Source organism: Onychomys torridus, chromosome 13 (genome assembly GCF_903995425.1).
Source record: "Onychomys torridus chromosome 13, mOncTor1.1, whole genome shotgun sequence".
Taxonomy (NCBI): Eukaryota; Metazoa; Chordata; class Mammalia; order Rodentia; family Cricetidae; genus Onychomys; species Onychomys torridus.
In genome coordinates, this window is record NC_050455.1 from 33,569,875 (window position 1) to 33,594,096 (window position 24,222).

Genomic DNA, 24,222 nt, shown 5'->3' on the forward strand with positions numbered 1-24,222 from the left:
CGTTTCCAAGTCATCACCACTAGACCTTGTCTCCTCTCCCCAATGTTATCATGGTGGCAGTCATAAAAAAGAAACCACACACACACACACACACACACACACACACACACACACACACACTAAATAAATAAACAGATAATAAATACATGACTAAATGGGTACTGAAAGTACATTTCAGATCATGATGTAGACTCTAAAAATGAATTCTGAGATATTCCCCCTGAAATAAAGACATATGTATACAAAGCTGTTTCTTATAATAATGTGATATCAGGTAAAGTTTAGCATATGATGGAATGCATCAAGGAGAGCCAACAATGTGAGCAACTTCTAGGATGGGAAGCTCCTAGGGGACGTGCCTTTACTAGCTTTGTCCCTTGGGACAGGACAGAGGCACTGGGAGGTGACGTGGATAAGATGAGCCTGGCCATCAGACTGAACACCTCTCAGGCACTGGGAAGGGAGTTTACTATGCCATCTAGTTTGGCTACAGTACTCAGGTACTTTAAAAAAACAAAAACAAAAACAAAAACAAAAAACAAAAAACAAAACCATTGCCAGGCGGTGGTGGCGCACGCCTTTAATCCCAGCACTCGGGAGGCAGAGCCAGGCAGATCTCTGTGAGTTCAAGGCCAGCCTGGGCTACCAAGTGAGTTCCAGGAAAGGCGCAAAGCTACACAGAGAAACCCTGTCTCAAAAAACCAAAACAAAACAAAACAAAACAACAACAACAAAAAAACCCATCTAGCTGATACTATGAGGGTCTATTTTAGATGCTAGACAGTTATGTTGGTGGAGGAGAGTAGTCACCATCTATGGACAGGCCTGGAACAAGGATTCAACACAAGTTCTTCCTTTAGGGCTTGAGCATGACCTGAATATCCTGACACCCCAGCCTTTATATTCAAATCCCTAAAAATCATTTTCTGCATGTGTGTATGTCTGGACATATGACTGCTGTATTTAAAGGCACACGTGTAGCCACATCTACATGGGTAGTCATAGCTTTGTGCATCTCCTATTGGCTCTCTCCCTTTGCAGAGATCTCATGCTGGAGTGCCACACTCACTTGTGACCCAAGCATCTTACACACTGTAGATGTCATGGTTCCTGGCTGTGTCATAACATCAATGCTTTGTAAAGTTGTGACAATGATAAAACAAAGTGAAATGTAAGGTACTTAAATCAGTATACCGTAAGCACTCGGTAAACATAGCTGTTATATATTTATTTCAGAAATATTAGGATGCTTCTTATAGGGCACCCTTCTAGGCCCTGGAAACACCCTTACCTTTATGGAACTCATTCTAACAGCAGAGATAAACAAATGGCATTATGTAGTATAGCTGACATGACATACACCGTGATAAAAAGTGAAATGAGAGACTTGGGAAACCCAGAGTGGGGATAGGTTTACTATTTGTAACAGCAAAGGGGAAGGCCTGCATGATAAGGGAACGACCCACTAGCCCTAAAGGAGGCAGGATCAAGAAAGAACCCCGTGGATAGATATTTAGAGGGAGGCTGATCAGGACTGAGCATGTAGAAAACAACCCTTCCAAACAGCAAGCTTGGCCAGCAAGAAGGAGTTATAGCCCGTGCAGAATCAACCATCTGACAGCAACAGGAGAACGGGCCAGCAGGGGTACAGGGGGCAACCTGTATCTTCTCTGGGATTGGAATGGACATTACCTTGTGTGCTTGTGAGAGGAGACCCTGGCCAGATTTACATGTCCAGATCTCTCTGGTCTGTCTCTATGCTGAGGAAAGATGTAAGGAGGCAACAGAAAAGGCAGAGAGATCCCTAGAGGGGTACACCCCAACAATTCTAGAGGAGATGCCAGTAGCTTGGAGTAAGTGTGAGCAGAAAGCATGGGCAGGGGGAGATTAAAAAACAAGGGGTCAACATGTGTGTTACGTTTTAGAAATGAGAAGGAAGTAATACCACCTCCCAGCCAGAAGCCTCAGTGCTACCCCTACAAACCCTAACCACCCCTAACTACCCCTAACAATCATGCATGGTGTGGAAGGAATCAGGACAGAGCCAGGCAGACCTACCACATGGGGTATGTTAGAGCAAGTCCAACAGAACTAGAGGGACTCACCATGCACCTGTCTGCAAACAGTTCAGTGGTAGGCATGCCGCACACTCTGACCCCTCCAGCTAGGGCTCACCTCCTTGCACTCAGCAGTGACAAAGGGACAAAAGGCTAGCGTTCCCCAGGTGGAGGAGCCCAGGTGACAGCATTGTTCACCAGGCATTCCACAGGGTGGAGTGTGGAGATCGCTTCCAGGAGCCCTGGGTTTACACAAGGAGGCAAGAGGAACAATGGGGCTTCTCTCTGCCAGACAGCTGGGTGGAGGCCTCAACCTCAGCAATGAAATCTCTCCCCACGACACCACCTTAACTCAGGTATAGGCCATTCCTTTCATTCAGAAGTATTTACTGAACCAGAGAATCACCAATATCCCTGTGCCAGCCACATGACACTTGGGCGTATTATCTCCAGACTGCTAATTTTGGAAATATGACATTGATAAGTGAAGCAACCTTGTTAATTTTTATTTCAGAGAGAAATTGCAAAATTCAAAGAGTCCAAAGCTAGGGCTCTCTCGCTTTTCTGGCCAAACTAAAGATAGTATGGTAGAGTTTCTATCCCGGTGGGCCTAATCTGCCCCACCAGTTCTCAGATAGCCTCCGAGGCAGTGGCTTCTGTCTCACCTAGGCCTGTTTTAGGGTGGCACTCCCTTCCCCCAACACCCACAGTGTCAAGACTTCTGGGAGTGGGGAAGGGATGACAATAATCTGTTCCTTAAGACAGACTCCATGCTGTGCCTGCCACCAGGGCAGCAATGGAAACTCAGCAGATAACCAACTGGCTGTCCTCACATTTTTCTAGGGGTGGGTGGGGCTGCTATGCACCGAACTGCTCCCTCCAGTGGATGCCCAGGACTGCGGTCACACCTACACAGCCTTCTTTGGGCACACCCCAGCCTCACGGCCCAGAGAGAATTGCCTAACTCATCTGGCTGCAGTCAACAGAAACACTGGTGGCTCCTACCTCCCAGAGCCGTGGAAGGACCAGCTGGTTGTGTCCACCCCCATGTGCAATCTGGGCGAGGAACAGGATAAGGGACACTTCCCTGGCAGCTGAGTAAAGGGGCCCACCACCAGCCTCAGTGTCCCCTAGAGTCTAGACACCTGCCATCATGCAGAAAAGCTGCAACAGAGGAGATAAGAAGTCAGTTCTCAAAGGCCTCAGAAACCACCCAGACCCATCTGGAAGAGTATTAGTGGGCAGGGAGTATTGGGTTCCGTTGCCTGCTGAGACCTGGAGCTGGTCACTGGCCAAAAAGGACAGATTGGTTTCTACTGTTTTTGCTATACATGAAGAAAAAAAGCACAAATATCCCGGTCCACAGATCTTACCCTATCGGGAGGTAAGAGCTTGCACTGCTCTTACGGGGGAAAGCTGAATTCCAAGGCAAGCACCAGAGCCCATGCCCCATCAGCCTAGCTCTCTTCTCTCCCTTCTAGGATACCAGCGGGGGGCAGATCAGGCGAAGGTAATTACAATTCTGCTTCATGCCCTTAATGTTCCACAGCCCAATTTGATTATGATGATGGGAAAAGGAGGAGAAGCCACTGGCCCTTCCTCTGGCCTCCAGGGGGCTGCTGCTGGCTGCTGGGCAAGGGCTAAGTCATCCATTACCTCTCCCAGCTTGGAATGCAGGATGAGCTCAGCTGTCAAGGGGAATAAATCACTTTCTACAGGCAGCCTGATCCCTCCTCTCCAGAGCCTGGAGGTGCTCTGAGAGCAGGATGGAAGGAAAGCCTGCAGATGAAGAGCCCAGGCATACTCAGCTATCCATGTTTGTGGTTCGCCCTGGTTTTCTGAGGAGCTAGACAAGAGCCATAGGTTTCTTTTGGTGATCCCCTGCTCTGATGGAGCTCTGATAAAGATAGCTTAGTCTGCAACAGCTGATTACCAGAACATTCTGCTGGAAACTCACTGCTCAAGCTGCCAGCCACAGTCCAGGAGAGGTGCATGACTGCCAGGCTCAAAAACGAAAACAAACCCCTGCCCTCTGCTTACCAACAAACCCTTGCCCTCTGCCTACCCACAAACCCCTGCCCTCTGCCTACCCTGTCTGCTCTCTGACATAACCATTCAAACCAGCTCTAGATGCCAAAATGCCATTTCTTCCGTTTCTCTGCACCAAGCGCCATCTCTGACTTCTGGATGACCCATCCTGGAGACTAAAAGAACCAGGTCCCACCCAGGTAGGTTTTTCTTATGGCACTAATGAACCAGTTAGCCTCAGATAGACATGCAGGCTGTCTGCAGATTTTCTGTCATCTAGAGAAGGTTGCTGTAACAGGAGGAAAATGCAGCCAGCACATAGCCACAAAGGCAGGACACAGAGCCTGGGGTACACCTGCATGACTTGCCATTCAGAACTATGACAGCCCTCTGCCTTAAGCTGGCATTTATCTCATGTATAGAGGGCCCGATAGCCTTTCAATCAGGACTCCTCTTAAGCTGTTTATGTATTTCTGTCCATTGCAACCCCAAATCTTAATTTATAAAGCCCCAGTGATATGATGGAATTCTATCCCAAAGTATTACCCAGTGTCCGGGTAGGGATTCTAGCATGGAGAACTGTCACATTGTGTAGTGTGCATTTTGTAATGCTAGGACTTAATTGTTGGTTTTTAAAATGAATGTGTGGACTTGGCCGATTCATAAAGTTAGGTCTTAAGAAGGGAAAAAAGTATAGAAAGCATCTCATACTGCTACTGTAGTCACATGAGTGACATGAGAAGGAAAGTGACTAGGACTGGACTAGCATGCCTCAGCTGGGTGCTGGCGCTGGCACTCACTAGCAAGCATCAATCCCCTGCACTTGAACACTCTCCTGATACCTGGGGAAGGGCCTCTCTTTTTCTGTAATATGGCACTATAACAGCCAGGCCTGTGTGACTCTCATTCCTTGATGCTTGCTGCTGGGGATGGCAGAGACCTGGCCTAACTGCATAGTGGTTCCAGGACAACACCTTTGCATCAGACAGTGTTCCACTGGTCTAATCCATTCTGCCCCATGAAACTTCATCCTAACTGGGACTGGTATAGAGGGTGCGGGCCAGGTCCTTCTGGTGCTCCATTGCCCTCCACTGCAATGTGGGCATCATGCCCCAGATGGCAGGGCTAGCTAGCCAGCATTCTAGGTTCCCAAGGCAAGAGGAGGCTTCACAGTAAGGCTGAATCACCCTTCACAGACTGCACACCCCCTGTGCCCATTTTATACTAAAACAAAAGAGCCTTCATTCCAGCTTCTAGGAGGGCACACTTGCTATGGCTTTGTATGCTTTCGTGGATTTGGATCAGTGAGTCCACTTCCACAGGCTAAGAAGAAAGCACAGTGCTTGACACAAAGGGGCGGCGGCTTGCTCACGCCTGGCTCTACTCTCTGACATTCCAGTCCATTTGCCTGTGCTGTGATTTGTTGATAAAGCTATGGAGGCAACCAGCATTGCCTGGCTACGCCATCCATTAAGACAAGCCTGCTTTCTGATAGACCTGTAGCTGTAACTTTCAAATGTGAAAGGTTTTCTTTTTTCTTTCATGCTGGGGTCCCGCCAAGGGCATCAGCTGAGAGGTGACTATCATTCTGATCCTTTTTGCTGGGTAACTAACCCTCTGCTGCTCCTTCCTAAAGCCATTAACCTTCTTGTCCTCGGGAGCTGTCAGATGCTTCTGGGGACCTGACCTGAACATGCCTCTCCTGAGACCTTGGGTGGCACTGGCTGACACCCTGACTGCACATCTTGCCTGGTAGTCACAGTGGGAGGGAAGTGGGTGTATTGAGCCACACAAAGCCCTGGCTCAGAAAGCTCCATTTTCCTAGGACAGTGTTTGAGCCAGAATTCCAAGGCTTATAAATAAAATTACTGAGAATATTGTGACTTGATGGTTAGGAACATTGTATGAACCTATGTTTATCATAAAACAACCCAACTGTGTCTGTTTCATGATTATGGAGAGCCACATGAATGCCCTGTGTGTTCTTCTACACAGGTTCTGAACTGCTCTGACAGGGGTAGGAGAGGAGATGACAGTTTAGTGGAATCAGAGTTAAAAACCTGTGTTGATGGAAGATCCATTTGAGACGAAAATTTGTTAAAGAACCCTCTTTTCCGCCGTCGCATGCATGTGTGGGTATGTGCATGTTTGCATGTATGTGGCTGTCTTCCTTACTCTATTTGTATCTCCTGAGCACTAGGGTTCTAGGCAGGCATCATGCTTGCTCAGCATCTATGTGGGTCCTGGGACTTGAACCTGGGTCCTCATGCTTGTGCAGCAAGCGCTTGACCCACTGAGCCAGTTCCTGGCCCTACAGGGCCAGTTTTAGTGAGCACACTTTTGAAAGCAGGGTCTGTGTCTGAATTTCTCCCAACCTATAGATACAAGATCAACAATTAAATTTCTCAAGAAAATGTTCTAACAATCAAGCTCACCTATACTGCAGATACTGCCTGTAACAAACATTCAAGGTCAGTTCTCCACTAGTAGAAGGCTAGGGAATTGTCCTCGCTTTTGACCTACTCCAGAGTTGTCTCTGACTCAGATCGAAACAGCAGAATTATATGCAGCAAGGGAAAAGGTGTGCAGACAATTAAGCAAGACATTTCCCTTTCACCCAACTCTTAACATTCATTAATTCAACAGAAGACTCTCACGGATAAGCTGCACACTGAATATCTACTTAAACATGGAAACTATAGATTTTAAATACCTGCAAACATCATGGAAAAGGACACAGGCTTCTGTATTTAAAGAGAAGAATATGGTTTTAAAGGGAAAATTATAATCTATATGCTGCCAAATAAGACAATTGCTGCTTAAGCTTGGAAGAAATAAGCCCCCTGTGGTGTATGTAGGCAAGTGGCCAAGTATGCTGTGACTGTAGTCCCTCCTGGGAAATGGGGTCCAGTCTATGGATATGGATACATTGAAGCCACTGGTTGGTTTCCTCCAGTGGGAGAGCGGAGTATCCAATTGCTTTTAGGCATCAGGAAAACATCAGTACTTTTGCTTTGGCCTTGGAGAGCCCATTGATCCTGATGCAGCTCTGGTCACTTGCACGCAAGCAGACTGTCTTATAATAACATGAGATCTCTTGTGGGGAGTAGGAAGAATACCATGTGTGGTGCTGGAGCACTCGATTTCCCTCTTAGCAGGCATTCGCCCTCACACAAGTCACCTATGCGTCTCAAAGCCAAGGAGTTCTCACCTGTGAAAATGCGGTGAGTCACCCTTGGCTTTCCCTTGCTGAAAGTCCAGGAAGAACCTATCAACTGCATTCCGGTCTGAAAACTGGCGTGTAAGGGGAGGAGGTGCATTACAGCCGGTAGAGCTTCGGTGACAAGAAATGATCAAAATAAAAGCTGCCAGGGGCTTCACTCTGGTGTCCTGCCCCCGTCCAGAAAGAGCCACCTGCACCAGTGACAATGCTTAGAGTCTCCGCTGCTTTCTTTTCCATTGCTCCTAAGAGCCCACTTATTCATAGATGGCAAACTCGACCTCAGGTTCACGATCAAGTGCCTGCCTGGGAGGTGCTATAAATACACCATCACTTGATAAAAGAGGTGAGAGCACAGCCTCTTGCCATAGCAGAGCTTTTGAAGGACAGGGGCACGAGAAAGAGTGGAATCTGAAACCAGCTCAAGGGAGGCTGGGTCTGCAGCAGTGAGCATTAGCTTGTGCTCTATCAAATAAAGCTTGCCTGGAGATCAGAGTGCGGAGCTAGCCATGAGAGGCCAGGCAGTGGTGGCACACACCTTTAATCCCAGCGCTTGGGATCTCATGCCTTTGATTCCAGTACTTGGGAGGCACAGGCCTTTAATCCCAGCACTTGGGAGGAAGAAACAGGAAGTGATATGGCTGGGTGGAGAGAGGAAGTGATAAGGTGGGGGTGGAGACAGGAGCTCGGCCCTGTCAGTCTGAGGATTCCTAGAGGTAAGAAGTCTCTCTAGTGGCTGGCTGTTCTGCTTCTCTGATCTTTCAGCTTTCACCCTGATATCTGACTCTGGGTTTTTATTATTAAGACCAATTATAGGATTCATGCTATATTAGCCATTCCAGGAAATGGAGAATAATAAAGAAACAGTACAGGGAAAAGAACACCAGACAGAGAGTAGGCTCATTTCCCATCCCTGTCATTCACAACATGCCCATGCACATTCTACATTCTACACATTCTACAGCCCTGTCTCTCACCAGATTGTCCTTTCCACATAGGCATACCAAGGCCACCCTGCAGCCCCTCCTCATAGCTCCGTCTCCTCGGAGACAACAGGGTGTGAGCACAAAGCAGCTCTGCCGTATCCCCTAGAGTGGGCCAGTGAAAGGCCACCACAGGCAGAGGAGTCCCAGGGCAGAGCACCGAGTTGTACCTGGTATGGCTGTTGGAGGACAGGCTCTCCCAGGGCTGCCCGCCACAGCCAGCCACAGCGAAGGCTCCCCCGCAGCTGCCGTCCAGCTTCATAAGCAGGGCTTTGGCGGCATTCTCTGCAGCCTTCCGGCAGTCGTGAGCCCGCTTGAGCATCTGAGTGATATTCTCATCCCCTGACTGGTCTCCTACATCACAGAGAAGCCAATGGGTTAATGGATGCACGGAGGGGTCAGGAAAGCCCAGGCTCTGCTTCTGTAATTGATTCTCAGTTACAGAGGGTATGATGAGTAGGAGAACTGTGGAGGCCTGTGCTCTGGGCTAGTGGGGTAACCGAGAAGGGATGGGAAGGCGTTCTTCTGCATGGGTACCATAATCCTCATAGACAGTATGATCTCCACCATCAGCGTCAAGTCCTAACATGTTAACTTGCTACATTTCCAGGTTGCTGGCATCTCTTCCCACTCAGGCACATGTCTCCCATGTGGTGGGATCTTTATGAATGAGGGCAGGGAGAAGCAGGCAAAATGCCACATTGCCACACATCAACAGCACTGTCAGAGTTACATGCAGGGCAACAGGAATACAGCAAGTCGTTCAAACTGAAATTGAAGCATTCTCCCAATACTGTTCCTCTCAGTCTGGTCAAGGTGGCCAACTCAGGAGGCTCCAGAAGCTGGGTGACAGGGTTAGGCCAGGACACAGGAGTGTAGGAAGCCTAAAGCTAAGATAATGAAGTTAGCCTCTGCTCAAGATACTCTCACATTCTCGGTGTGACTTTTAAAGCTGTGATGGAAAAGGTAGAACTATGGAGACATTAAAAAGCTCAGAGAGGTTTAGCAGATGACTTCATCGGTAAAGTACCCGCCACTCAAGCGTGAGGACATGACTTGAAATAGTCAGTAACCATGTAAAAGCTGGTTGTTGTTACACATCTATAATTCCAGCACTATCGAGGAGTGGGGAGGGGACAGGCAGATTGATCCCCCATGGGTGAGGGACAGACAGCCTAACCAAACTGAGGAGCTCTGGGTTCAGTGAAACAATCTGTCCCCCTCAAAAAAATATAAGGTGGTGACATATGCTTTTAAATCCACAGCTAGGGAGACAGAGACAGAGGCAGGTAGATCTCTTGGTGAGTTCAAGGCCAACCTGGTCTACATAGTGAGTTCCATGCCAGCCAGGGCTACATACTAAGATCCAGTCTCAAAAATTAATTTATTAATTGGGAGAACATGATAGAAGATGACATTCAACTCTGACCTCAACCTCTGGTTTTCATATGCGCACACGTGCGTGTACATGCTTGTACACACACACACACACACACACTCAAGTGTAAGCAAACCCACACATAAGTGCATATATCCACTCATAGGAACATGTGCATATGCTATCCATAAACACAAAAGAAGTTCAAAGGCAGATCACTAGCCTAGTTTGTAAAAGGCACTGGGTTTGACTCTCAGAACTTAAAAAAAGACAGATAGAAAAGAAAAAGAAGCAAAAATAGTGGATCTCAAGGACCGGGGGAGTGGAATGAGAAAGAGGAATGAGAAGACAAAGTTGAGAGGGTCTCCACAAGATGGCAACTGCCAAGCACCAAACTATGACGTATGATGCTGCCGTGGTGGGTCCATGTCACCATCCATTTGCCACACCCAGGGAGGAAACTCCCTGGGGGATAGAGACCAGAACGTTGGATGACAATGATGTCTGGCACATCTGTGAACTTATCACGGAGAAGGCTGTGCATGTGCATGGGGCATCTATGCATTTCCTCTCAACTCTCCTGAGGACTGAAACCACTGGAGGTGGTTTGAGTCAGAACGGCACCCACGGGTGCATGCATTTAAATGCTGGGTCACCGGGGAGTGGCATTATTTGAAAGGGTTAAAAGGGTTAGGAGGTGTGGCCTTGTTGGAGGAGCTGTGTTACTGGGGGTGGGCTTTGAGGTTTCCAAGGTCCAAGCCAGAGGCCCAGTCTGTCTCTGTCTCTCTGTCTCTCTCTCTTTCTCCCCCTCTCTCCCCCTGCACTACATCTTTTGGGTCAGGATGTAGCTCTCAGCTACTGCTCCAGGGCCATGTGTGCCACCATGCTCCCCACCATGATGATAATGGACTAACTCTCTGAAACTGTAAGCCAGCCCCAAATTAAATGTTATCTTTCATAAGAGTTGCCTTGGTCATGGTGTCTCTTCACAGTAATAGAAGAGTGACTAAGACCCTACTCTAAAGAATGAAGGCTTCGAAACAATACAACTGTGTTAGCCAAACCAACCACGAGCTTGCCATGCATACAACACAGATCTGTGTTTTTCTCATGAAACTTTAAATAGTGAACGGTGGTGATATTTTAATTGTGCTGAAGTCAGGCGGTGGTAGCATACGCCCTTAGTGAACAAAAACATAAATGTGGTTGTGGTTGGGTAAAGTGGCAGGCATTGGGCTAGACACAGCTTCTTCACCCTTCATGCCCATTGCTGAGGCCCAAAGACACTCCTTTGGTTTCCCAAGGTACAGTTTGAAACCCACCGGCCTAAACCTTCTCGAGTGAACATCATGAGTGCCCGTGAAGTCAATAATAAACAAAGACAACCACAGTGATTGACACTGCGTGTCAATGTCACAAACCAGCTCTTGCTTAGACAGCATGATGGGCAGAGTGACAGATCAACCACCACTGTCAGCAGGAGTGAAAACTGGGCAATGCTTAGCACTGTGGAGAATACTCTTCGGGAACGTGTGGTTCCCATACTGAAAATACATCCCCCCAAACTGATTTTCAGCCATGTTCTCCATGTTTCTTCTTTCCACTAGGAATTTTACTTATACCCCACCAGTTGAATGCTCTCTGTACACTGTTCTAAATAAAATAGGCATGGTATCATTGTATAAATGCCTACAGGAGTTATCTGGGATGAGGGAAACATGAACACTTCATTATTATTGCGAATGGTTTTAATAGTGATTCTTTTAAGCCATTTCAACTCCTACCAAGTAATTACCCTGTGTAGGCACCAGCCTAATCAAGATGCTTTTTGCTCATGGAACAGGTTAAGACATCTTGTGATACAAACTAGAACATGATTGATTTTTTTTTCCCTCTTCTAATTGATGGTTTGCTTAATACATATTTAAAAAAAAAACTTGACAGCAGGCCAAGATCATTTTAGGATCTGTTTCATATGAGGAGTAAAGTTTTATGGTTCAGTTAAAAGACTCTGAAAAATGAGGTTTCTAATGGAAATGTTGGCAGAGATTCTGCTTCTGGGCTGGGCCAGGCGGTGGAGATGGGACCAGAGGGCGGAGTGGAGAAATGAAGGGTGGCCGCCTATCCCAAGGATAAATGCTCCCTTGATAGAAAGCCTGAGTAGAAGAAAGAAAAGCAATGCTCAGCTTCTTCCCATCTTCAAGGTTGATTCTGATCCCCAAGGGCATCAAAACTTAGGGGAAAGAAACCCCAACTGTCCTTGCAAAGGTGACAACAGAGAGGTGGCAGGGATGGAGGTTCACGCAGAAGGTGCCTGGGGAGTAGCCTCTGTGGTAGTGTGTCCTAGAGAGACAAGGCCAATTGGAAGTACCCAGCCATTAATGAGCTATTCATTTATTACCCTCCCTCTTCCCCTAGTTTACAGCTCCAAGCAACTTCCAGACAGACAGCTTGGTGGCCACACACATGGACACCTGGCCTGCCCATACTGCCCACCTTGGAAGGTTTGGAAAGCTCCACATCATTTGAGTTTTATGGACTTGTTTCTTCCAAAAGGCTGTTTCTACAAAGCATAGGTGAGTGTGTGTCCAGGGCACAGCAAGGGTATGGCAAACTACCTTCCTCTCCAGCACTGTGTGGTCCCCTCACACCAGTTCAGGCCCTGCACTGTCACTGGATGAGTTTTAGCCACATGGTGAACAAGCCTACATGCTCCTTCTGCTTACTGTATGTGTTGGTGCCTTTAACAGCCTTGTGAGCCCTGCTCCCTCGGCCCCTACTGTCAGCCTGGGAGAATCCATTTCCTCAGAGTGCTTGTTTGTTTTAACTTGTCTGTGATGCTGTTTCCACTCCAGTTCTTGCTTCATTCAATGTAAACTATTTACCCACTCAGTCAGGAGTGAAAATGGAAAACACACTTGACAAGCAGATTTCATGTTTCTGGGAGATGACTCATTGCCAGCCGCAGTGGGGACAGGACAAGATGAGAAGTAGCACAGAGGGAATGGGGGGTGGGGGGGGGAGAGGGGGGGGGGGAGGAGGTGGGACACTTACCAGGGGAGGAGCCCAAGCCAGCTGCCCGGAACTGCCCCAGGATGAGGCTCTGTTCGCTCTCGGCCAGTGCCAGTAGCAGTTCATAGGCTTCTATGCACTGCTCACTGCAAGAGAAGTACAGCATGGCGTCAGTTCTGGCAGGGAATGGCGACCATCTTCATCACCAGTACCTGCCTCAACCTCCCCACCCACAAAGTGAGGAATATTCCACATAGACGTGCTTCCTGGGCAAACAAGTGGCTTGCTGTTATGTTTTAAAAAACAAAACCAAAAACAACAGAAAAAAAGACCCCAACGACCCTAAGTTCTAGAAAAACACATTAGAAGCAATAAAAGAGGGAGGGGCAAACTGGTTGTCCCTTTGATGACCAGTCAAAAGAGACATGTGACACCCCTATGGTACTCAGCCTCCACAGAAGCCTCTCCTGAGCCTGCATCCCAGGATGTATACTCTTCTTTTGTCCCTTGACTCTAGCAGGGTGGGTCTCTGCAACTTCTGGAAAAGATAGTAAGCCACACCCAGCAATAGGCTCTTAATGACTTCCATCTAGATCATTCTCACACTCCCTTTCTCCCTCAGATCATCTTCTCTGAAGGACAGCAGGGGCCTCCCAGTGGAGAGATTCATGAGGAGAGGAACTAAGTCTTCTGCCTATAGCCAGGGAGAACTGAGTCCTCTAGACAGACTGTCTACTTGAAAGGAGACTGGTCTACGGCGCCCCAGCCGAAGTTTCAGAAATAATAGCCCTACTTGACACAAGACCTTCAGAAGTGCCTAAGAGACCAAAGGCTTGGCACAGGTAGCCACGCCACTCACAGATGCCTGGTCCTCACACCTGTCATGCAGCCCTCGATAGTTACTGAAACTCCTCTTAAGAAGCTACACATTTTGACCTGTATGTGTACTGTACAATAGACAATGGCTATATGTGGCTATTGCAAGTTAGATCAAGGGGAAACTTCCTGGCGGCCTTTGCAGTGGCCATATTTCACAGGGGCAGTCATCACAAGGTTGCCGGTTACCACAGAAAGTGCAAATACAGACTGCCTATAAAAGCCTCATGAAATGCTGTTAGGTTGTGCATAGAGTCTGGGCTTGGATGTTCAAGAGAAGAAAAACGTCTTTTCCATGCTCATCACCTGCTGAGCATACAAGATAGGCCCAAGTACAGCCTCTTTGCTTGGTGTGACAGGGCACAATTCTATCTCCCAAAGCAGGAGGATTGTGAGTCTGAGGCCAGCTCTGCCTATATAATGAGATACTGTTACACACTTACACACTTACACACTTACACACACACACACGCACGCGCGCGCACACACACACACACACACACACACACACACACACACAAAGGGGTCCCTTTCCAGTGGCCTGAGATACACACAGAACCATGTCCAGACAGGAGGCAGAACACACATGCCTGACACCCATGTGGTCAGGATGAGAGGTTGGCCGCAGTAGGGTTTCCTTTGTGAGCAAATACCCGATGCGTTTCTCCAGGCTGAACAAGGGAAATGTTGCTGCCCTCTCCATTCAGCTGGGATGCCATCTGGTTTTGATTGTTTTCATGTTCACCACCCTTCCCCGAGACTTCAAGTCCAAGGCCAGACCACCGGCTGACAGTGCTGGCAGCTCCCTGCAAAGGCAGGCAGGCAGAAGATGCCAGGCTGGTTCATCCTTCAAGATGTGCTCATGTGCAACCCTCTAAGACCAAAGGTAGAGAGTGGTCCATATTAAAGGTTGTTAAAGAAGAGCTCCTGGTTTGCTTGGGAACTAAAATCCAATATGGCTACCCTGCTGCTTTGGTCTCATTATGGTGGCTGATTGTTTTTGAAGTGACCACAGTTTCTTAAGACTATACTGATATTGTCTTATATAGGTAAGATTGGTAAAAGATGCTGAGAATAAGATACTGTCATCTACTCTGACTTTGGCAACAGTCTTATGACGTAACACTAAGAAACCCCAGAGAACAGCAACAAACAGTGTCACAGCTTTATTTTAAACATGATAAATCAAGCCAAGGGAAGTGTTTGGTGAGGAAAGGTACTTCCCACCAAGCCTGACAATTTTTGACCTGAAGACCCAAGGATTGGAAGTGACTTCAGCAAACGGTCTTCTGACCTCCACACATGTGCCATGGTGCAAAACCCATCACCCAAATACCTGTACAGGTTAAAGCCGGACAGACTCCAAGCACTGAAAACAGAAGTGGGCATGGGCTGCACACCCCTAACCATAGCCAAGAAGCTATGGGCAACTGATACCCACTAGCAAAGGGACAGTCAGTTTTCTCCAGTGGAATGTTACCGGATGTATCAACCACATTCCAGGGCAGGCCCCATGCCCATGGCTGACACAAAATAGACTCCATGGAGTGTGTGTGTGTGTGTGTGTGTGTGTGTGTGTGTGTGTGTGTGTGTATTTTTTGTTTGTTTCATTTTGTTTAGGCATTGCCTTGTTGGTCTTTTGCTTATTTGGTTTTCATTTTGTGGGGTCTTGCTGTTTTTTTTGGGGGGGAGAGAACAAAAACTTGGATGAATAGGGAGGTAGGGAGGATCTTAGAGGAGCTGAGGGAGGGGGAAACATGATCAAAATATATTGTATGAAAAATGTTTTTAAATTTAAAAGGATAATTAAAAAAAAAAAAAATAGACCAGGTGTGGGGGCGCACACCTTTAATCCCCGCACTCAAGAGGCAGAGGCAGGTGAATCTCTGTGAATTGGAGGCCAGCCTGGTCTACACGAAACAAGTTCCAGGACAGCCAGAGCTACACAGAGAAACCCTGTCTCGGGGGAAAAAAAATAAACCAAACAAATAAATGTATTGCCAAGCCTGAAAACCATGGTTTGAAACCTGGAGCCCATATGGTGCAAGGAGAGAAGAGATTGTCATGTTCTCTTCTGACTTCCACATGTGCGTTGTGGCTTGCATGCACCCATGCATGCATGCATGCAGTAAATGAATAAATAAGTTAACAAATGAATACATGTTAAAAAAACATAAACAAACAAAGGAGCACCCACCCAGCGTGTCTTCCCGTCTCTGGCTTCCCTACCTGTACTGCAGGGCCAGCCTCAGTGCTGTGGCGTTGGACTCGTACTTTCCCACCAGCATGCTCATTCTCTCGGCATTGCTTTTGCACTCCTCCAGGGTGATGGTGAGCAGATCGTTTTGGGATTTGAGGTGCTCGATCCGGCTACCGAGAAAGAGACGCTGATGTCACACACATACCCACCAGGACTGTGGTCTGATGTCTTCCTTGGCTCACTGACGATAGTCATGTTCAGATAACAGGGTGTGTGTGGCAGGGAGGATCAGCAGGTAAAGTACCTGCCATGCAAGCATGAGGACCTGGGTGTAGATCCCCGCCCAGGCATGGTGGCGTGCATCTGTAAGTCTGGTGATGCGGGTGTGGGGGTCAAGCACCTTCCTGGAAGACTGCTGGCCGGCCAGCCCAGCCAACTGGTGAGCTCAGGGTTTGCTGAGTGGCCCCATCTCACAAACTAGGACAGTGACGAGCAATGGAGGAAGATGCCTAATGTCCACCTCTGGCTTCTACACACATGCACAGGTGAGTACACACAGGAGCACATACATAAAACACGGACAAACATACACACACAGATGCCTATGCCTGTGTAATGCACAGGTGATATGGGAGGCTGGAGACACCACTCAGTCAAGTGAAATGCTTGTGCCGAAAGCGAGAGGAGCTGAGTTCAATCCCCAGCACCCACTTAAAAGCCAGGCAAAGTGGTGTTGTCTGTAACCCCAGCCCTGGGGAGGTGAGGAAAGGGAGTTTGCTCACCAGACAGCCTAACCAAATTGGCGAGCTCCAGATTCAGGTAACAGACGTACGTTGCCTCATGAAAAGAAGGTGAAAGAGTGATTGATAAAGGTGCTTTGTGTTTATCTTTTCCTCTTTTCCTCTACACATACACAGATGTGCATGAACTTGTATGCAACACACACACACACACACACACACACACACGCACACACACAAAATGATGATATGGCACTGCTGGGCATTTTAGCAAGTATAACTGACATAAAACAATCATTAAGTTCATTGTTATTCAAAAATAAAAACTAAGGCCTGAGTGTGGTGGTGCACATCTTTAATCCCAGCATTCAAGAGGTGGGTGGATCTCCTTAGGTTCAAGGCCAGGCTGCTGTACACAGTGAGTTCTAGGATAGCCATGGCTATGTAGAGAGACTCTTGACTCAAAAAGCCAAAGATGACAACAACAACCAAATTAAACTGGTATCCAGCTGTGCTTTGCCTATACCATATGTCTGTTCTGTGTGAGGCCCTGGTTCTAACATTACAGGAAAGCAACAGCTATGGCACCCCACAGCTCTTCAGAGTAACTCCAACTATGCTGCAACAAGCCATACTGCCTGGGGCAATAACCATATCATGGTCATAAGGGCTGCTGTTTGCTGAGCCTGCCCAATCAGGAGTGATGACCCCTGTCATCCAGATGAGGAGATACAGGTACTGAAAGATCAAGTTCCTTGACCTGGAACTTAAGCAGGCTGGTCAACCCAGATCCCCTGCTCTTAACCACACCCTACAGAGCACTAGCAAAGGTGAATTGGTGAACAATCAGGAAAATGTCATCAGGTTGTCCCTAAGTGGGTAATGGATCAGGGACCTGTTGTGGAATAATCCTTCTGTACACTGTGAAGATGTGTTGCTCTCATTGTTAATAAAAAGCTGATTGGCCAATGGCTAAGCAGAATTTTTAGGGCAGAGAGGATGTTGAGGAGAAGAAGGAAGGAGTCTGAGCAGACGCCATGAGACACAGAGCAAGCAGGATGGGAAGTATGTAGATAAGGTAAACAAATGAACCTTGGAGCAGCACATAGATTAATAGAAATGGGTTAAGTTATAAGAGCTAGCTAAAAACAAGCCTACACTATTGACTGAGCATTTATAATTAATATTAAGTTGCTGTGTAGTTATTTGGGAACTGGCTGGACGGAAAGAAAAATTTGTCTACAGGGACCCATGACCATGTCCAAGGGGCCTTCTAGGCTGGATGTCTAGCAATACCAGTGACTAGTACAATCAGCAGTAAGAATTTTGACATTTATATTAGATTCAGATCTGTATATGCTAAATAATGAATTTGAGGGAAAGTCAGAAAACAAATGTAAACCTGTTAGCTTCTCCATTTTCTGTCCTAAGATATCTGGGTATGGTCATTCATTTTCTAGAGAACCCACTCTCTCATAGTCTTCATAGCAGCAAGTCTTCAAGAGACTTGGAGTTTACCCCAGAAACCGCAAGAGACTACTGAGGGCGATGGAGTGTGGAAGTCACTGGCCTTGAGCATTAATTTTAGGGCAGCATAGAGATTCCTAGAGGGGACATATCTGCTGGGAGTCATGAAGACTCCTATGGGCCATAGTGAGTAAGGTATTACAAACAAATGCTTTTCTGCTTTTGTTCATTCTGGCTTCTTCCAATGGCTCCCACTTTCTCATTTATGATTCCAATGTAGTGGTCCCTGCTAATTAGAAGCCATTTACCGCACTACTGACTTCCATGTGGCTGAATGTGAACCATCCCTGCCTGAAACACCTTCGTTGCTCAGGTCAGAACACTCCGCTGGTCTTCATCCGAATGTAAAGGCTGTGAGGGCTGATGTTTCCTTGGGGCTCAGGCTTGGGGTCCCATCTTCTGCCAAGACTCTCCTTAGGGGTGGTTCTATCCAATCTGTGACTCCAAGAGGCATTTCTGTTTCCATGGCTTCCCATTCTTTCTAGCCCACACCTCCCTCTGAGTGTCAATCCCACACATCAGCTGCCTCCTGGCATTTCCATTTTGTGGGGTGAGGTGGGTCACACACTGCCTCCAATTTAACACTGAAGGGGGTGCTGAATTTTCTTCAACCTGCTCTCCTTCACTGCCTTCAGTAGTAGTCACCACCACCATTCACCTAACATCACAAGCTAGTATGGGAGCATCCCTGAGACCTAATGTGGCTGAGGCTTCTCATATCCTGAACTCATCATGTACTGTGCCTCCGGGCCTGCCACAGCCATCTCCCTGCTCCCACTCTTGCTTTCCTTTACCTCTAAGCTCCAGAAGGCAGAACAGGTTTTGTTCTTCCCGTTGAAAAATGCCTTCAGACTATATTTAGGCTAAAGAATAAAATCTGCTATGGAATCCGAATCTGCATCCATGCCAGCTGCTGCCTGGTGCCCGCCCCTCCCTTGCTTCCTGTACATCCTCTCCATGCTAGCCATTATCTGGTGCCCCCCTTGCTTCCTGTACATCTTCCAGGGCCTCACCCTACCTCAGTCCCACTGGTCATTGTATAGTTCCTCCTTTATATCACCTTTGTCCAGCCTGGAGGCTAAGGCTCTTCCATCCTTGTCATTGTGGCTCCTTTTTCCTTAAAACCACAAAACAACCCTTCCCTCTTTAGAGACACCTTACCAGACCACTTGTCAAGGAACAACCTCAGGTAAGGGACATAGCTCGGTGGCAGAATGGTTGGAGAGCTTGGACAGTGTCCTGGCTTGAACCTCCAGCACCCAAAGTGACAACACTAACAACTAAAGAACTCTTGATTATTTCAGGGTCTTGGAGACGTCTTTTCTTGGAGCTTTCTCTACTGTGTTTTGTCTGTATTTCCTAACAGAATATAAGCTTCATGAGATTAAGGGCCTTTTCTGCTTTGATTTGCTTTTCATGTCACATAGTACACAGTAGGCGCTTAACACAGATGTGCAACATGTGTAAATACAGTTTTGGGTAAGTGTGCTCCCCTACCCCAAGAAAATTTGAATCAAAGGCTAGCATTTTTTAAAAGAGAGTATTAGGCCTTTAATGTAAGACAATCAAATAACACTCATTAAGACACAGTGTTTCTCAGAAGCCCCAGGTTCCAGGCCACAACTATGATCACTGGACACAGGGTGAGGGCAAAGGGCAGGGTCTGGAATTCTGCCTTTGTTAAATAACTGCTCTGGACTTCATCACTTAACTTTCAACCTCAAAGCCTTTATTTATTTATTTTCTCATTTGCAAGAGACTAGCCTTGCCCTCACAAGTTGAACATGAAGAGGTTTTCTGTGAGCATCCATTGTGTGCTGCTGAACACAAAACCTGAGCTTTGAGTACTAAATAGTACCCACCCCTTCTTTGTTCTCTCTTGGGTGCCTATTACTGAGAAGAAAGGTGCCTCCCCCAAGTTCAGCAACAAAGCAGGCCTTTGAAATCCCAGAGAAGAGATCTTCAGCTAAAGGCTGAAGTCAATGGGCATAGGCCCCCAGAAGGCATATGGCTTCCTTCAGTCGCACAAGGGCATATCTGCTTCAGGGCGAAGCAGTTCCACGCCAGTGGAAGAAAATGCTGCTGCCTTGTTGCTAGGTGATCCTCAGGACGGGTACTAAAAAGGACTTTGGATTTAATAAGGAAACCTCTTAATTTCAAGATTTAAAAGTTATGGGACTGGAGAGATATTTCATCAGTTAAAAGCACATACCGGCAGGGTGGTGGTGGTGCACGCCTTTAATCCCAGTACTTGGGAGGCAGAGCCAGGCAGATCTCTGTGAGTTTAAGGCCCAGCCTAGTATACAGAGCAAGATCCAGGACAGGAACCAAGACTACACAGAGAAACCCTGTCTCAAACAAACAAACAAACAAACAAAAACAAAACTAACAAAAAAACACATGCTGTTCTTGCAGAGGATCCAAGTTCGATTCCCAGCACCAATGCTGGGCAGCTTACAAGCTCCTATAACTCTAGCTCCAGAGCGATTTGATGCCTCTGGCCTCCACAGGTACCTGGTACTCACATGCTCATACTCACACAGACATAGACACGTGTACGTTAATTTAAGAAAATAATCGTTAAAATGATCACCACATTCCCTTTGTTCTCCACAACTAAAACAACTTCATATCAGGGGGGGAGTAACCGGCTAGTTTGATTTATTCCAATTTGCCACACATAAGAGGAGTGGAATTTGGTAATGATAGATGGGAATTAGTGTTCACATTCCTTCTTGATTAGCTCATGAGCCTTCCAAGCTCTTCCTGCGCCCTCACTGAAGACTGCTAAGTCAAGGCAGCCACATCATTCTTGGAGACTGTTCAACCGGGCCGTTCTGCTATCATGGAGCAGAGTGTGAGGCAGGGTGGTTAGAGGGTTTGGCTACGGTACTTCTTAGCCTTTGAAGCAGCTCCCTCATCACTAAGATTACACTCAAGCTTGTCTTGGCCAAGAGGTAGTGCATACGCCAACTGCAGGAGAATTGGGAAGAATCTATAAAGCTGTTACATGGCAAACTTGCCCAGTTAGGATATAGTATCAGGGCATCCTATTTATGCTTGAGCATAAAGGAAATCAGTCAACCCTCAGAAGAAGCAGAGAATTCAACCAATATGTGGGGCCAATGCCAAGAATGGCTCCGGCACATTGCCTGTGCTCCTTCTGGCAAACACAAGCACCCCCAGACACTGACTCAACATTCCAGGACTTCCCACTGTGACTCTCTGCAGCACAGGCCCAAACAGTTGGCAGCCATCTATGACCTACTTGACATGCTCTATGGATTGCTCCCAGGACTCCCTACATACTTGGAAGGGTCCAAAGTGAAATGAGAAGGCGGGGCCCCTTGTTCACCAGCTATTAAGGATTTAGTGTAGTAACAGCAGAGTCAGACAGAATGTGTCTGCACAACTGTTCTAAGGATGAGGCCTGGTGTGGCTGTGTGTCCCAGCCCTGTGAAGTTGACCTCGACTGCCACAAGCACGCCTCCATCTCAATCCCACCAGCCTGACCATCTCACTGGAGGTCATAATTCACAGCCAGTTTGGATGAACTTTTAGAAAGAGGGTGGGGAGCGGCGTCCACCCCCACCCCCAATGAAATACATCAAGTTGCTCTCACCTGTTCAAACGCTCTGTTTCCACCTCAAACTCTCTAATCTTGCTTTCGGAGATGGCTGATCCATGTGAGTAGAGCGTTTGGAAAATTTCCTGGATATTGGAGCAGTCCTGAAGTGAGTGGGCCAGGTGTTCTGCCACGCTGCTGGAAACCTGTACAAAGGAACATAATTCCCTCCAGAGATGCCAGGTCAGAGACACTGGTCCCCAGGCACAATTTACACATACAACAGCTTAAAGGCAAAATTCCTTAAGAATTTGGCACCAGGAGATGGTTACACTTCTGAGATGCGTGGGTCTCGGTTGGTATAACTCGAGCATTCAAAACAAGTGTGAAAGTGTTATATGAAACTCAATCAGCTCACAGTTGCACCTCCTAAGTAAGTGATGCCAGGAATCAACAAGCAGGCAAGATCAGTTCTAGAGTACGGAAAATTCTGGACATTAAATACAGTCTGGGCTTCTTTCTCTCACCCTAGACTCCTGGCACTCTCGAGTCATAGACTCTAGTGACTGTGGCCCAAAGAGAGGCTGTTCCCTTTAACCGCACACAGAATTTGAATGCAAGTGATTTTTGCTCAGTATAAAACTTCCAACTAGGAAATTAAAGTGAGTTTTGGGATTTTTTTTTTAGGTTCTCTCCTCTTGCCCGAGGATCAAAAAGCTAGCTCTCCCAGATTCATGCCTAATCATAAAACATTCTCCTTAAACTGTTCCCCTGACACCTCACCAGCCATTAGTCTCACTCACTCTCTGCAGGTTCCAGGCTCCAGCTAGGAAGAGTCTCATACTAAACAGGCAGGTCCTGTCCATTCTCCCCTAGCTTTGGGCCACACTTCAAAAACAGCATTTCCCATTCCTGGACAGCGTGTTCCCTTCAAGATGTATGTGCAAAGACACAGTTCTTTTGGAGTTTTGCAACTCCCTGGAGCAAGGTGATAGAAAGCAGATACGTCCAGACATTCACTGACATCACCAGTAACTAAATAAATGTTATTTCTTTTTGGATGGTGTGGGAGGAGATACCTCCCTTAAAGCGGAAGTAGCAATTCACCATTTAGAAACTGGACATGTTTTACTTGGCTTCTGAGGAATGAAACCATTAGGATTCATTATATAATTAACTGGATTATATCATTATATGATAAACTGGAAGTGAACAATGACATTTTCATCCTCTAGGGACCATGGTCTATGTGGCTATTTTGGGTTCTTTCTGTCCTTATCCCTCACTGACACTCACCCCAATGCTACTGATTTCGGATCCCAGGACTGGCCGATCAGATGATGATGATTCAGATCTTGTCTTTGATAGTTTCACCCTCTCAGCAATCTTAAAATAAATAAATAAATATATATGTATATATCAGGAAGTCTACACCACTCCCCCACACACATTGAGGCCATGCTTACACAGTTTTTAGCCATGTCAGCTAAAGCGATGCATCAAAACAATTCAATGGTTCCAACCTTGCTACCATCAACGTGAAATGCGGCTTCTCAAGCTCAGCACATCTGGGGCTGGACAGGTTGGGGAGGGAAGAGCTGTTCTGCCCACTGCCAACTATTGTGCAGCATCTCTGGACTCTAGCCACAAGATGCCAGTAGCACGCCAGCTGTAACCATTCAGAATGTTCCTTAGGGGACAAAAATCACTCGTGGCTGAGAAACAGTGGTTTCACCTAACTCACTAAGCTTCAAGATTTTATTGTAGAAACTATCTGGGCTGCCAGGCAGGAAGACACCTGACATTTATACCATGAGACAGGCTCCTTTTAGAAGATCATATGAAAGCATTGTGTGCTGCGGAGGAGAACAGTGGTAACAATGCATTTTTTATTTTTTATTTTTATTGTGACAGTGTCTCACTATGTACTCCTGGATGGCCTGGAACTCTAAGTGATCCTCCTGCCTCTGCCTCCTGGCTGGAATTACAGGAATGCAACTCCACATTTAGCTCTGGGATGTGTTTCTTTTGCTGGTTATAGCTGTCAGTCTCCTGAGGGGGATAATCATTGCTTTATCACTCAGGGTCCCCTAAGGGCTGAACCTTAGTTCCTCAAAAGCAAGTACCCATCCACTGCGAGGTCACACTTGACAAAACTCTCCACAATGGCTTGTCAGCTGTGACATTTTCCAGCAGGCTGATTAATGAGAGCTGTTATACAGGTTGCAACTGAGGGAGACTTAAACCTATTAGTGGGTTATCTCTCCCTGCAGCTTGGCTTGAGAGAGTTGACACTCAGTCACCGGGGAAAGTCCCTAGGGGTCTGAGCACGGGTATGTCTGCACAATGGTGGGCTCAGCCACAGCTGGGGTTTTCAGATGAGAAATGTCCCAACTCACCAGATTCATCCCCCGGGGGCTCACCTTGGCGATGGGGATGTCATTGCTGCTGCTGCTGGTGCTCAGCTCTCCAGTGCTGGGGTTAATCGGGCGGTTGGCAGAAGTAAGGCGACCAGGGCTGGAAGGTCCAGTGGCTTGGACACTCTGCAGTCGAGTTTGGAGCTCTCGGACCTGAAACCATAATCCCTTTAGACGGAGCTGGTGATTTCCCAGGTTAAAGGGCAAAAGAGCCAGACA

The 24,222-nt window shown here is 47.2% G+C and overlaps 1 protein-coding gene across 2 annotated transcripts in view; it reads right to left on the bottom strand.

The window, feature by feature from the left end:
- Mcc (MCC regulator of WNT signaling pathway) overlaps positions 1-24,222 on the bottom strand; it is a 376,902-nt gene that overhangs the window by 20,967 nt on the left and 331,713 nt on the right. For both annotated transcript variants that reach the window (XM_036204583.1, XM_036204584.1), the window contains 6 exons: positions 24,010-24,156; positions 22,883-22,972; positions 21,644-21,792; positions 15,784-15,924; positions 12,721-12,824; positions 8,459-8,642 (listed from right to left, as the gene is read on the bottom strand). In XM_036204583.1, the coding sequence (XP_036060476.1) occupies positions 8,459-8,642; positions 12,721-12,824; positions 15,784-15,924; positions 21,644-21,792; positions 22,883-22,972; positions 24,010-24,156 (815 nt within the window). The remainder of the gene's footprint in view (positions 1-8,458; positions 8,643-12,720; positions 12,825-15,783; positions 15,925-21,643; positions 21,793-22,882; positions 22,973-24,009; positions 24,157-24,222) is intronic.